We start from the raw sequence: 15,846 nt of genomic DNA, 5'->3' as shown, positions 1-15,846 counted from the left end.
CAATCCCCTGCCATTTCTACAGCCATGTAGATCTTATACATGTAGTTCCCTGGAGAGGCTAAGGGCAGGTTTCCTGCAAGGGAACCAAGTTTGTGTATGCTCAGCTGACTTCTCTCCATCTGATCTTCCAGCTTTTGTGCTATTCCACCTGCTTCTCCAGCAGTTATAAAGATGAAGCCCAAGGGTCTGGGACAAGTACATAAAACTAGTGGTCAAGCCATCAGCATCAAGGTGATAGCAACTAGCATCCAGAATTCATGCAAGAAATTTATTCTTTATCATAGAGTCAACTTTGTGAAAGGAATTTCACACCTTGTTTAAGAGACTGCATCAATGCCACAATAAAGTGCCCAACATTAAGGACAATGAATGATTGTAAAACTTGAATAAGTTATTGATCAAAGTATGAAACCACTTGAGTGAGACAAAAATCAGCTTACTGGAGGTCTCAGTCAGGGGCCTCCTTCTGAGTTGCCTTCAGTAACAAATCTTTGGGTCTGGTCACTCCACCAGATCTGAATCCATTTTTACTGCATGATTGCTTCACCAGCATCTCCCAATCTTGTGTAAAAGGATAGTACAGAGACTGTCAAATGCTTTGCTTAAGCCTAGGTAAATAACATTCCCCTAATCCACCAATCTAGTAACCCTGTCAAAAAAGGAAATGAGTTTAGCCTGGTATGACCTATTCCTAATGAAGCCATGCTGGCTCTCCGTTATCACTGCTTCCTTTTTTAGATGCTCACTAATAATCCCTTTAATAATGCATTCCAGAATGCACTCCAGTTCTTCCAGGCTCTTAAGTCAAGCTCATGGGCCACAAGCAAAAGCCACTTCTTTCTTTGTTTGAAAATCAGAACACTGTTTGCATTTCTCTAGCCTGATGGCATCATTCCCATTCTCCATACCCTTTCAAAGATCACTAAGGATGGCTTAGTAATCACATTCACCAGTTCTTGGATGTAGTTCATCAGGATCTGATCTCTTGAACTCACCACGGGCAGCTAGGAACATTCTCCTTATGTACTCTGAATTTTAATTCCCCATTAGCCATTTGTATTCTTTTTTACAGTCTAAGGATCATTCTCCTTGTCAGAGAAAATAAAAGGAAGAGAATTAAGCAAAACACAAAATTTAGATGTATTCTATAACTAGTAACCAAATCCCAAATTATCCAGCATACTGCCAACTTCAAAAAGAGATGATGATATTTTTTGCTTTTTTACATCAGTCATTTCTAGGTACACTGCCATCCTACCATAGTGAGCCCTCCCTTACAGCAAAAGAAAACAATTAAGCAAAATCAACCAACAGTGATGAACGCTGACAAGAGAACACAATATTCTATGCTTACAGATTATTCTTTTGTTAATTCATTTGTTTCAGTCCTGTCTAACTCAGTGCAACCCCTTTTGGGGTTTTCTTGGCAAAAGTACTGGAGTGGTTTTCCATTTCCTTCTCCAACACATTTTACAGATGAGAAAATTAAGGGAAAACAAGGTAAAGGGACTTGGCCAGGGTCATATAGCTTCAGGTATTTAATACTGGATTTTAATTCTGGTCTTCTGATTATTCCACTTCACTAGGGAGATGCATTTCATTACTGGTGTCAAACTCAAATAGAAACAAATGGGCTACACATTGACTTAGAAAAGCATAAATTAGCATTATCTATGTTGTATTTTAGTTTTATTTATTTTTTAAACATTTCCCAATTGCTTTTTAATCCGGTTGTGGATGGCACTAGAGAGTTTTGCAGGCTCTAGGCTAGAAGTCTGATACCTCTGCTTTTCATCTGTTCTCCAGGACCAAGATTAGTCATTATATTGTATTGCTTTCCTTTGCAATGCCACGAATTTATTGTTCTATGTGTTTCTCCTCCTTCACTCTATCTCAATTGATACACATCTGAGCAGAAAACTCTTAATTGTGTTGGCAGCAGCCCACATTTCCTCAAAGCTCCTGCTATCGTCTCATGCCCCAGTATAGAAACCCAGTCTCAAAGAAAAACTTCAAACATCCTTTGACCTGGCTAATGGTTTTGTCTTTCTGGCTGCCATCATTTCCTTTTCTTTTCAGCATATCTAACCATATTTCGGCCTCTAGTAGGGAAGTTGCCTTTGCTCTGATTTAATCCAATTCTCTCTTGCAAAATAAATAAAGTTTCACATCATGTCTATGGCTTGTAACACCCAGGAAGGACAAGTCAGCTCCCCAGTAGCATATACCAAAAATTCAAGACAGAGCCACTTCTTTGGAAGAGAGAACCAGGGGCCAGGAGTCCAGAGTTCATTCCTGGGAAGAAAACAGATACCATGCAGTCATTCCCTTGCACAGAAAGTCCTCTCCCCTGCCTGCCCCCCTCCCCCCAGGGTCTGCTGGAAAGAACCACTGACAGCGAGCCTGTGAGAAGCAGCAGCGGCCACAGGAGACAGACCCTCGGCAGAGTCCAGATGGTTTTGTTTGTGCTGGCTGGCAGACATGTAACTCTCTACACCAGGCAGCAGTAGGGAGCATTTAGAGGAAAAGCTTGGTTTTTGTTTTGTTTTGTAAGGGGATGGAGGATGAAGGGGGGAAGGAGTTGCCAGGGAACTCACCACAAACATTACTCAGCTCTGTGGGGTCTTTTATCAGTTGGAGGAGAAGAGGGGCAAGACAGAGAGGAGAAGCAAGTGCTTTGGATGCAGCTAGTTGGAATTCCCTTATGCATTTCTTCACCACCAGGCTGAGTGCTGGAGAAGAACCCTCAAAATGTGGGAAAACAGCCTCCTCACCCAGGGTGAGCCACACCACATGGCTTCCAATGGAACATAGTGTAACTACACGGCTCTCTTGTACTGAGAATAAGTATCTGAAGCAACTGTAGCTATTTCAAGCATTTGGACTTGTATCTGACCAGGGAGGGTACAAGAAGAAAGGTCCACACAGGCATGGAATCTGCTCTCCCCCAAACCATTATCTCCCAGCCTATCTCTCCCTCTCTCTCTTTTTTTTTTTAAATGGAAAAGTCATCTGCCTTTTAGTTAAAAATCGCAAGTCACAAATATCAATGGTGTTTGACCTTGAGATGTTTTTTAGGTGTGCTAGGAATAAAATGAATAAGATTCTGACTCCCTCTGCCAGGTATTTTTAAAAATAGAATTGGGAGGAGCAGCTTGGAGAACTGTTAGGGGACCATTAGCATAACTTGTATGTTTTTTATTACCTTGGTGGCAGTAATAACTGCAGGTAAAATAGCTACAAATATATTTCCACTTGGAGGAAGAAGAAAAGCTTTGCCTGATCTTATTGAGAAATTTCATAGTGATGCACAGTTACATCCTCCTGTGGAAACCATGCTTAGAGATGAGTATCTGAGTACAGACACATGGGAAGCAACAATCAATCAATGGCAATTAAAACACAAAGCTGTAGGAGGTATCTGCTGTTGTAGCTTTGGGTCATTTTGTTCCTTGAAAGAGGATTTGTGCTGTCAAATGACTGACATCCCTCTACCCACTTGGGGATACCTCCCCAAAGTACAGAAATGATCCTAAGGTCTAGGGTTGAAATTTATCCTAATCTACAAAAGTAGGAGAGTACCAAATTAAAAAAAAAAATATGTATCAGGAGGACTGCAAGGGGTGAGATTGTTTACGAAACAGACATCTGAAACAAATATGGCATCTATAGGAAGCATCTTTTAATCTACTCCAGATTTGCTTAAGGTAACATCTGTTAAGCAAACATTCCTTAGGTCTAGATAGTATATCATGGAAGCTGGGTGGAAAACACAGTCAGAGGTCTAACAGAAGTTGATACAAGGAGAAAAGCCTTTGGCTGAGGATGCAACAATGCAGCTGAATGAAATATAGCGAAGGGGGAGGAACAAGCTATAGCAGACCAGTAGATGTAGGGGGAAAGGAGTTGGGGTGTGGGGAGGATCCATAAGAGAAATTAGAACTGTTCCAATCCTGGCTTCAGGAGGAGCTGGTTTCAAATTTGACCTCAGAAACTTCCTAGCTGTGTGACCTTGGGCAAGTCACTTAACTTCATTTGCCTATCCCTTGCCCACAGCTGGTCATAAAAAACAAGTAACAATAATGCTAAAAGATTAAGAAGGTGATGAGAAACCCTCTCTGTCTCTCCCCTCTCTCCATATATATGTATCTTATATATAATATATATACAAATAATTAAAAATTTTTACTTTAACTTCATATATGTAACTTTTTTATAATTTTCCAAGGGATTAAATTACATTATCTTTCATCAGATGAAAGGATACCCCACTCTTAGAACTACATGAATGCAGTCTTAATTGCTTCCAAACATTAAAATCAGATTTCTTAGATAATTTATCCACCCCACACTGAAGAGAGGGTGTAGAGGGAACCTAAGAAATCTTAGCCAGGGCATATTTTCATAGCTGTTTCAACCTCCCCCTCCCATTCTCCAATCCACTTCAACTGGGCTAAAGGTAAACTCTGGTTTGCACAGAAAGTTCCTGCAGAAACAGATTTCTTGCTTCTCTTTGTGTTGTAGAGAAAAGAATGGGCTTGACAGGCTTATATTGTTATCTCATGTTGCCTACCCTGAATTAAGGTCATAACAGCCTCCGCCCTTCACAGAGAGGCTTTCTGAGTAGAGGAGTTTCCAAAGCACCAGTTCGAGTCAGGGACGCTTACACATTAGTGGGCAGGAAGTGGAGTCCCAATGGGAGACTGGGGAATTTGAAAGCTTTCCCATTTCAGCACTCTGAGAGGAGGAAGCTCAGTTCAGCACTACTCACAGATGGCTACTGCTTCCTTCTGAAAGATTCTTCTTTCCTCCCTTCTCCTAGAGTTCATTCCTCCTCCTCCTCCTCTCTCTCTCTCTCTCCCTTTCTCCCTCTCCCTCTCACCTCTCTGCCCCTCCACCCCCCTCCCCCCCCGGAGGAAAAAAAGTCTGCAAAGCTGAGAGCAATCTGGCAGGATTAAACAAAGGGAAAGGATTGGAAAGAGCTTGTGGTCTTCCTTTTAAGAAACCTGCAGGGAAATCCACACCCTTAGTGGCCCTTTTTAGGCTGAAGATCCATGTGTCCCTGTGTTTCAAGCAAGGGAAGGAGGATCATCAAACAGGACGTACAGACTGCCCTTGGATAAGAGAAGTGCCCACAATCGAAGTTAACTGGACCAACTTCCAGCTGTGAACTACCACTGTATTTAAACAAAGTTATTTTCTGTTCAGATATTCCAATGGAGACAGTTAGAGAATCTGTACTTCAGAGAGAAGAAATTTTCGGTGGAAGTTCATGATCCACGCAGGTAAGCTGAACGTTTCCTTTGGCATGTTTGAGTGGATACGATTTGCATGTCTCCATCAGAATAAAGTATGAATGTTTAGGGCTTTGTGTGTTTCTCTGGTAATACTGTCCTTGTTCCTTCTTTTAGGAAATGACTGGTTATATCATGTAGACACCAAGCTGCAAGCCAGCACAGAATGTGACAATAAATAGGCTGAACTTTGTCAATTTGGTGAATGTCTCATGTGGTTATAGTGCTGATGCCTGCAGTTCTGGAATGTTTTGACACCCTGTCCTCCCCTAACAAATAACCAATTAAAGTAAATTGAAAGCTAATTCCTTCTTTAAAAAAAAATACTTTCCAGAGCTTAGCATCTTCTGAGAAATTTCCAGAAATGACAGATATAGCATATACATAATTATAAGCAATCAGGGCAAAAGGAGCACAGAAATGAAGCAGTTACACTGCCAGCTATAGAGTATCAAAGGGCATCATTCCAGCCTCAAAATTTCACAGTTTGCAAGTTATGCTCTGGTGGGAAAGAAATAAAACTTTTTTTGCATACCTCTACATCATATTTTACCTCCCACATATTTTTCCTGGGGATACTAGGTTAGGACAAATGTGTTCATGCTGAGAAAGATGTTTAAAAAAAAGAGAGAGAGACTCAGTTTAGAATACCATTTTAACCCAGTGCTCTGCCTTTCTTTGTCTGCTTATAGTCTGAGAATTGTACACAGCCACCAGACCGCAGTTAGAAATCTTAAAAACAGGCCTAGTACCTAAACATAAATCATTTCAGACAGGTCCAGAGTCAGATTTACAACTAAAAGGTAGCTCTAGGGGGACATTGGTAAGATCAGACTCCTGCCAAGAAAAGAAGGTTGATTTTAAATACCATTAACACTACCCCTTTCCCTTCCTTGCTTTGATGAAAAGAAGTCTGGTACACAACTACACTTCTGCAGGGCCAATGATAAAGTACAACCTCCGGGGAAAAGTGATAGATTCAGGGCCCAGAATGATTCTTTTTTGGATATGGCAATGCAGGAATTTATTTTGTTTGTCTATACATATTTGTCATAAGGACTTAATTTTTCCTTTTTCCCCCACTGATGAGAAAGGGAGAAAAAATAAAATTTTCTCAGTTAAAAAAATAAAATTTCATTTTAAAAATCTGGCACATTCTGTGCTTTATAGGCATTGGCTTCAGGATCTGCTTCCTGTCCCCCCCTTTCCCATGAAGGGCCCCTCAAATGAAATACTGTACTTCTAAGGAATTCTCACTGTACTTGGGAAACCTTGCCTACAAAGCACAAAGATGTGGCTCATGCAATACAATTTGTACCTGTAGCATATGATAATTCATCAGGACAGAAGTGGTGTTTTAACTCAGTAATCTGCATAAAACAGCTGCTCTAGTTAGAAGCAAGAGTCTTATCCTATGTCTCACAGCTGACAGGAGGAGACAGAAGCCAAAGGCTCTTTGGTGGTTCCACCTCAGAGGTACATAAGAAGTGGAAGCAAACCAAGTAACAGTAATTTCTGTAGATGGGGAGAAGACACTAGTAACAGTTGGTGCATGGGTCCTATGTTTAATAAATACTGCCACAGTAGGGAGGAGTCAGAATTGCTCAAAGGGAGAGAAAGAAGCAAATTTCAGAGAGAATATCCTATATCCTACTCGGAGGAATTAGCAGAAAATTTCAGTTATTTGTCCAGAGCAATAAGGAGAAAGTAAAGGCATAGAGCTCTAAATGAAGGATAGGAAAAATAAATGTAAAAAATGGAAATTAATTTTACAAAATTTAGTCTACTGCCCCTTTCTCAATTTCCCCCAGCAGTCAAATTAGTACCATCATATTTTTTTCATTCTACTCCTCAGAGATGTAGGAAAGAAAAGGAAATCCTCTAAACATATATATTAGACATTTTAAGCCTTTAAATGAAAAACAATAGATCAGTCATTTTATTGAGGAACCTATGTTCAAGGCACTGAGGGAAACAATCATGCCACTTACTAGACCTCAGCTTCCTCATCTGTAAAGTGATGCAGTTGAGTTAGATTCCTTTCCTATTCTAGACTTATAATGCTTCTATACAAAGAAATATAAAAAATTGGATTTCTACCTTCAAAAAAGTGAGACATACAAATACCAAAAGATAATCTTAGAACCATTGGCAGAACAGTAGAAGGCAGTATGTGATGAATGTCTTCTGGGTGTTATTAGGAGATTCAGAGAAGAAATAGATTATCTTGGGCAGAGATAAGCAAGATATACCCCACTAAGGAAAAAATAATTTGAGGTGGATCTTCAAAGATACATGTAATTTAGATCTTCAACTAGGAAGGGACGTGGGATTGCAGGAGGTCACAGACCTTGAATGAATATTCTTAGTCTATGAATTAGGATTGGGGAAGAAGAGGCCTGGAGAGAGGTGGAGAAGGTAAGGGGCAAGCATCTTGCTGTCAGTACTTTCCAGTGAGTGGATGCAAACTTTAAGCTAGCCATGTTCTTTACTAGGTACAAGAAGCATCCAAGGAAGATAGTTCCCCCAGTGTTAAATATATTTGTCATTCCAATTCTTGGTATATTGTTTTATTTCGGGTACAGAAGATTAATCTAATTGACCACATGTAATGATGATAATGAGTTCTCAATACCCTTACCTCCTCAAACTTGTCTATTACGAATGAGGAAGGAAGTCAAATGAGTATGAGAATAGGAAATGTCAGCTATAATCATTTAATTAAAATGCAATCAGTGGGAAATTGCAACTTACAAGAAAACAATTCACTCTAGCTGATGTTTTCTGAGTTGGATCAGTCACACATTTACTCACAGCCTTTCCCTTCTCACTACCCATCCCCATAATGATTATCTTTTCAATACAGAACACAGAAGATCCTGTCTAATTGCTGGAGGGTGGAAGGGACCCTCCATGCCTAACTTCTGGTTCTCTGGCCCTCCAGATTTGTCAGATATTCAGGTTAGAACAACTAGGAAGGACAGAAGAAAAAAATACTTTTCAGAAGGGCCTGAAGTAGGGAAAGAATGTGGATCTACTTGGACCTGGTAGTCTTAATTTTCCCCCACTATCCTTGTGAGAAAAATTCTGATCCCTACACAAGCTACTGTTCTTTTTACAACTTTCACTGTCTTGATTTTCAAACTTTTCCCCCTCTAACTCCCTGCCCAGATTCAGTTTTGCTAAAGAGAAGAATAAGAGTTGAACTCATCCCAGTTCCAATAGCTGTTATGGGAGCCAGAAGTCCTTGGTTGGCAGTTTCGTTTTTAAATCTCTCTGTGTTTTGTAGTATGTGGTTCCCTCCCTCCCCTCTTTTTCTGGCCCCATTTCAACCGACAACTCTTTGCTCATTCACATGCTGATTTTTACCTCTTACTTTCATTCAAACCAAAGCAACAATACAAATCATACACATGTGGAATTAGTAATATTAATTGACACTAGATTTTACTTTTTAAATAAAAAAAGTGAGTATTCAGGAAGGGGAGCAGAATAGAAAATTAAAATTATAACCCAAATAAACAAGAAGCAACCTTGAATTTTTCTCAAGGGAAATGTTGACTGTGCTATGTATTATTAATATTTCCTAAAAACCAAAGATAATATTCTGTTTGTGTTACTCTAAGATCTTTTAGTTTACTGATCTTAGGAGAATCATATTCCTTAATTCTCCTGAAAAAAAAAAAAGACTTGATAAACCTTAAGTCTTATATCAGTGTCCTAACTCCATTTTCCTCTAACTAATCTTTCTCTCTCTATGTCTCTGTGTCTCTGTCTCTGTTTTTCTCTGTCTCTGTCTCTCTCTCTGTCTCTCTATCTATCTCATGTATGCCACTTTCCAAAGCTAAAATTCCATTTTCATAATAATCAGTCTACCATTACCATGTACCTCCTGACCCTCAGTAAAGTAACCAGATAGCCTCAATTTATTAAGAGAGACTTCCTTCCCTTCTCAGAAAACATTGGCCTTTATTCTTTATTGCAGCTAATTATATGAAAAATCCAGTGGTTTACAGTGTCATTTTGGAAATCTAGATCTTCTTTCTTCTTTACTCAATGCTGAAATAATTGATATTTAATGGGCGGACAGGATAGGGGAATTCCACTCTATCATTCATTAACCTCTATCATCCATTGCCCTTGTTGTTATCTTGTCTTTCTCTTTGCCTTTAGTCATATCATCTTTAAGATAATGGGTGTAGACCAGATCAGCAGTTCTCAAACTTTTTGGTCTCAGAATGCCTTTATGCTCTTAAAAATCATCAAAGATGCTAAAGATTTTTGGTTTAGGTGGGTACAATGTATTAACCTCATGAAAGTATTTTTGACCTGGAGGACCTCCTAAAATGGTATTGGAAACCCACAGGGTTTGATAAAGACCACAGTTTGAGAACAATTGGTCCAGATGATCTCCAAGGCTCCTTTCAGCTCTAACAACCTTACTTCCCTCTAACTGCTCTCCACCTCAACAGCCAGAATTCAGATTGGTAATCAGCATTTCCCATGGAGGATTGAGCCTAAGGTGACAGATAAAGCATGACTGAGTCAGGAGCTCTGGATTACAAGGATTAGGAAATAATTTACCTATATGTCACCAGAGACCTTGTTGCCAATTAATTCACGAATTTTCTTGGATAGGAGGCTTTTATTCCCTCAATAAGTTGGGTCTTCTCAACAATCGAGTACCAATCATGAAAGGCCAGTGGCCCACTTGGACCCATCTAGGACCCAGCAAGGCAGAGACTTGGCAGCAGCTTGAACCCTAAGGAGTCAGGACTCCCAAAAGGGACCATTGTTGGCTCATCTCCAAAATATGTGTGTCTGTGCTTGTGTATTTTGATAAGTCACATTTGTAACCAGCAGGCATTGTACTTAGCACTATAAAAACTCATCACTGATTTACTTACTGACCCTGAAAGTAACAGTAGCATAAACATGTTCCACCTTCTCGTTCTGCTTCCCTAGGGCCTCGGTGACTAGGAGGACGTTTGGTCACAGTGGCATTGCAGTGCATACGTGGTATGCATGTCCAGCATTAATCAAGTCCATATGGGCTATGGCCATTAGCCAACACCAGTTCTACCTGGACAGAAAGCAGAGTAAGGTAAATCTCTGTTTACACTAAAGATTTCATTTTGCAGCTTTCTCCTAGATAGACCATGTTACTGTCTCTGGAGGTCAGAGGCTGGATGGGTCCCAGGGATCATAAAACTCAGGTATTAAAAATTGGACAGGAGCCTGATTTATTCATTACTGGCATGAACTCATGCCAGTCATGGTATTCTCTGCTTCTCTGGGCTGTGGATAGATGGAATAAAACCAGAATTTGCCAAGAGACCAATTCCCTCCAAAGTGCCAGAGGGGCTTCCGGCCCACCCACAATCTCATTTGCTCATCCTTCTTCATGCAGTCTGCTAAGACTCATCTGTGGCATCCTGACTCTCTCTCAAACCACTGGGGAACTCACCTCCAAGCAAATAGGAAAACTCTTTAACTATTATTTTATTTAGTGGTAAATTGTTTTCTTCTTTCTAGAGGGGAGAGAAGTAGTCACCTTTCTCAGTTAATAGATAGACAACACCTAACTGTTTAGGATAATTGTTTTGAACCCTCCGGGCTTTTCCAGCTGCCAGCTTCATGAAATATATAGACACACTCACGCACACAATTGAAAAAAGAGAAAAAAAGTAATGGTAACCTTCTTCAAGATACGTCCCAGAGCCTCAGAAATGTGTAAATAATCATCTTCTTTAGGATCTCTGTGGTTCCCTTAGACACTTCAGGAGTTCTCATTGGCTAATGGATAGGTGGGTGATATCCCTCTTGTTCACACACACACAAATATATCAACACCCCCTCTTTCCTACTATTTCAGCCCCCCCACCCCCATGTTCCCCCATCAAGAGCCACTCCTACTCATTATCCCTCTGGAATAAAAGCATATCAAGATGGGCTCTGCCCCTTTCTCAGGATCTGACTGCCATGGCAGGGAGGGGGTGGGAATATCTAATGAGCAAACCTTGGCAGCCCAGCTGGCTGATACCACCGATCTCTTGGGGAGTTTTCTCTCCTGGGGTGGAAGTTTCTATGGTGGGTGTGGGAGGGCTCTAACTTTAACCAGCTCAGAGTTTTATTAACCCAGAGAAATTGCTGGTCTTAGGGATTTTCTCTTTTTCTTTATCTTTCCTTGTTTGGAGATTTTTTTTCTTCTCTTTTTCTAAGAGCGTGGGAAAGGAGAGAAAGAAAAGATAAGGAGAATAGCAAATTAATGCATAAGGTGTAGAATAGCTTTCAACCAGGATCTATCTATCATGCAGAATAAACTACCTTTTTTTTTTCCTCTGTGAGACCCCCCCCTCCCCCCACCTCCACACACACATTTTTAGTAGTTTTTTTATTCCTACCTCCTTTTTTGGCACTGGTTCCTTCTTGGCATTGGTTAGCTTAAAGTGAGACAGGGACATTTGGCATTTTCTACTTTGCTTTTACTATTAAAATGCTCTAGGATTATGGTATTTTCTGGTTATGATTTATATTGGCACAAGAATTTGTGACTTTATTTGATATAATAAAATGAAATTGTGCCCAAGTTTCTTAACTAGTTATATATTGCATGTGTTGAATGGATTTAAAAGTTTTGTCGAACCTGCCAATAAGAACAGTTGGGAGTAACTAGGTGGCATAGTGAATAGAGCACCAGGCCTGGAGTTGGGACCTGGGTTCAAATGAAGCCTCAGACACTTCCTAGCTATGTGACCCTGGGCAAGTTACTTAACCTTGTTAGCATAGCCTTTACTCTCCTGTCTTAGGATTGTTACTAAGATAGAAAGTAAGAGTTTAAGAAATAAAAGCACAGTTTGAAGGCAAGACCTTTAAATATTGATTTGATGATTGTAGTGTTTAAGAACCTGGGTTCAGATTCTATCATTGGCACTTTATACCTGTGTTATCTTGGGTAAGTCCTTTTATTACCTTCCTAGGCTGAAGTTTCCTCATCTGGACAGTGAAGGGGCTGGATTAGATGACTTCTAAGGTCCCTTCAAACCCAAGATCTATGATCCTTTGTTAAAAGATATATATGTTTATCAATATAAAAGACAGATGACTCAGTAGTTCAGTCTAGAACACAGACGCTATTCCTTCTTGAAGTAAAGGTTCCTATTTTGATGTCATGACTTTAAAGGGGGGAAGTCCTATTTGGCTTCATAGCTAGCAAACAATTAACAACAATAATCTATATGGATGTAGTCCTTTAAGATTTATTAAATACTTTGCTCCTAGTAGCTCTGTGAGGTGAGTAGTGCAAAAATTGTTTTGCTCAATTTGTACTAAAGGAAAGAGTGATAGTTATGATGAAATGAAAAAAGATATCGGTAAAAGGCAGGATGATCCAAGTTCAAATTTTATCTGTGAAACCTACCCTGGGAAGACATTATTCAGTGCCTCTAAAAGCTGTGAGTTGCATAAGAATTTCTTATTGGTAGAAGTATCCTGACTGGGTGGCATGCTTCATCCCCATACCACTGAAGTCCCAGGGGTGAGTGCAAGTCCCCCCCCCCCCCCCCCCCCCCCGGCCCCCTGAAAATGAGAAACCCCAGTCTCAGAGAGGTGAAGACTCTAGAGCCAGATCACACAGGAAATCCTAAAAGTGGGATCTGAACTCAGACTGCAGGGTTCCCAGCCTCGGATACTACACCACAACCTAATAATATACTTCTCACTATACCAGCATGCCTGGCTCAATGGGTTATTGGTGCATTGACTGAGGGATCACATAATGACTCTACCTTGTGTTTGTCTTGAGAGAAGAATTTTTGTACAGAAAGATCATATAATAGTATCAACCATTACAGTATAATCATTATATATTATTTTGTAATATTGTATCAATGCTGTGTTAACAATCAGTTAAGCAACTCTTCCAAATTTCAGCATCCACAAAGAGGTCCTGAACATCCCTCAATTTCACTCTCCCGCCTTCAACCTGTCAGGCTGAGAGATGCTTGTCCTCTGATGGATGCAATGGCTTCACCAAAGTAAATCTTGGCTGCTCACAAAAGCCAGGTCCCCTTCTATTATACATGAGTCCATTCTTTGGCATATAGAGTGTCAGGGATCATGTACAACATCTGGGAGTCAGAACTCTGGGCAAATGCCTTTTACTACCTTGTTGACTTTGCTCTCTCCATCTCCGGAATAGGAGTGAAAATCTCTGTCCTTATCCAATAAGCAGGTAATAAAATGAAACAACTATGGTGAAAAGGCTATGCAAATTGCTACCATAGTCATGTTAGTTAAATGAGTGAAAGCTCCCCAATTTAAACAGAGATAAAATGCCCCCTTAGGGGAAGAGTAACAATCTTCAACCAAGGAATGAATAATATGCATATATATGCATAGAATGAATGGATAGTGTGTGTGTGCATGTGCGCATACACACAGAGCCAGATAGATAACACAGTGGTTAGAGTATCTAATCTGGAGTCAGGAAGACAGCTTCCCAAGTTCAAATCTGGCCTCAGACACTTAATAGCTGGGTGAACCTGGGCAAATTATTTAACCCTGTTGGCCTCAGTTTCCTCATCTGTAAAATGAACTGGAAAAGGAAATGGCAAACCCACTCTAGTATCTTTGCCAAGAAAACCCCAAGTGGGGTCATGAAGAGTCAGGCATAGCTTTAAAATAACTGAATAACAACATGTATATATACACATGCTCAGAGCTAAATTTCTTCCTGATGAGTAGATATACTTCTAGATGAGTTATATCTAAGTAATTGGATACTTTAGAAATGTTTTAGAACAGCTCATGTTGGCTAATATTGGGGATTGTATTATACTCTGCTTACAGTACCATTTCACCCATTCTTTTCTCCAGTCCTTCAACAGCACCTTCTCCAGACAAAAGTACTATCTAGTGATCTGAGCAAACAGTTCCCCAAAAAGTGGTCCAAAAAGTTCATGTTCTTTCCCTGATTTGAACCTTTTTCTCCTTTTGTTAAGTTTGTATATATATATATATATATATATATATATGTATGTATATATATCAATATACATGTATATTGCATGCCCATCCTCCCCTTTCTGTCTTTCTTCCTTTCCTCCCTCATCCCACCCTTCTCTTATACACACAGAAGCACATGCACACACATCTGTGCACACATGGAGTTGTACTTAATTAGTTTTTCCCAGTTTTATATTTAAGGACCATTTTTTGGGGGGTGGGAGGAGGGAAAGACCCTAAACCTTTATCTTCTGGCTTAGAATCAATACTGTGTATTAGTTCCAAGGCAAAAGAATGGTAAGGACTAGGCAATGGGGGTTAAACAACTTGACCAGGGTCACATAGCCATGAAGTGTCTGAGGTCAAATTTGAACCCAAGACCTCTCATCTCTAGGCTTGGCTCTCAATCCACTGAGCCACCCAGCTGTCCCTGACTAAGTATAAGTTGCTTAATGTCTATGAAACCCTTTGAGAATAAGAATCATTGAACTTTAGAAATATTCATTGCAATTAGTAACGGAGTTACCTTACCTCTGAGATCAGAAATGCTGAACAAGGTAGTTGACATTATTCAAGTTTGACAAACTATTATATCCTTATATCAAGAAAGGTGTTGCTGTCTTCAGATGACAATATTCTGAAATGCAAATCTAAAAGTAACATAGAAAGGTGACAACTTGCCTTGATAGAAGGACCTTCCTCACATGGGAGTTCCCTGTTCCAATGTAATCACAATCCCCCTTCCTGTCCTTTAAAGAGCAAGCTTTTCCCAGAAACCTAGTAACAATTTTCCTTGAGATAGCAGATAATTGAAGGGTCCTTTCTTTTTTTTTTTTAAAGATAAGACAGGTTTCTTCAGTTGGTCCAAGACCAGGAGTCAAAAGAAATTTAGGTCTTGCCTGCAAGAGCTTGATGCCTCACACAGATAGACCTATTTCCTGAGACTCAGGACTCTCAAACTATTTGCTTTACCAATAGGAACACACACACACCCCACCCCCAAGTTCTGCTGTATTCAAAACAGCCTAACTTTGTCATTGTCATATTTCCATTCCAAACCAAACCAGGTCCAAAGTTTTCATTACTGGATTCTTGGTGCCTTTTTCAGGCTCACACATTTAGGGTTGTATTTTCTTCTACATCTCCTGGCCCAGAGTGAAAGTATATCACAGAGTGTGTGTGCACATATGCGCGCGCACACACACAGCCATCCACCCATATATGTATACTGTTGGTGAGAGGCAATAGAACCTGGTTTTCCTTGTGGACACATTAGCTTCAGGTTTAACCACATGAATGTAAGGTCATTCAGCAAATTGGTGGTCAATCTGGAGCTCATATTTTTTGGTGCTGTTAGTTCCTGGATAACTAAATACTAGATATGGGTTTTTCTTTTTATCTCCACTAGCTTGTGTAAAAGGAGAGCCACTGCCAGAAGAGAAGCAAGATTTCTCCAGGCACAATGTGATCTTTTTCAGAGATAGGGCTCATCCAGATGGGTGCTGTTGATATTCCATGTCAAAATGAAATAGAAGGTCTTTCCTGT

At 40.1% G+C, this 15,846-nt stretch overlaps 1 protein-coding gene across 10 annotated transcripts in view; it reads left to right on the top strand.

The window, feature by feature from the left end:
• FRMD4A (FERM domain containing 4A) overlaps positions 1–15,846 on the top strand; it is a 743,442-nt gene that overhangs the window by 667,204 nt on the left and 60,392 nt on the right. For all 10 annotated transcript variants that reach the window (XM_056800843.1, XM_007503986.3, XM_007503982.3 and 7 more), the window contains 2 exons: positions 5,209–5,285; positions 10,260–10,398. In XM_056800843.1, the coding sequence (XP_056656821.1) occupies positions 5,209–5,285; positions 10,260–10,398 (216 nt within the window). The remainder of the gene's footprint in view (positions 1–5,208; positions 5,286–10,259; positions 10,399–15,846) is intronic.

This window comes from Monodelphis domestica, chromosome 5 (genome assembly GCF_027887165.1).
Source record: "Monodelphis domestica isolate mMonDom1 chromosome 5, mMonDom1.pri, whole genome shotgun sequence".
Taxonomy (NCBI): Eukaryota; Metazoa; Chordata; class Mammalia; order Didelphimorphia; family Didelphidae; genus Monodelphis; species Monodelphis domestica.
This window is presented reverse-complemented; position numbering and strand designations above follow the sequence as displayed.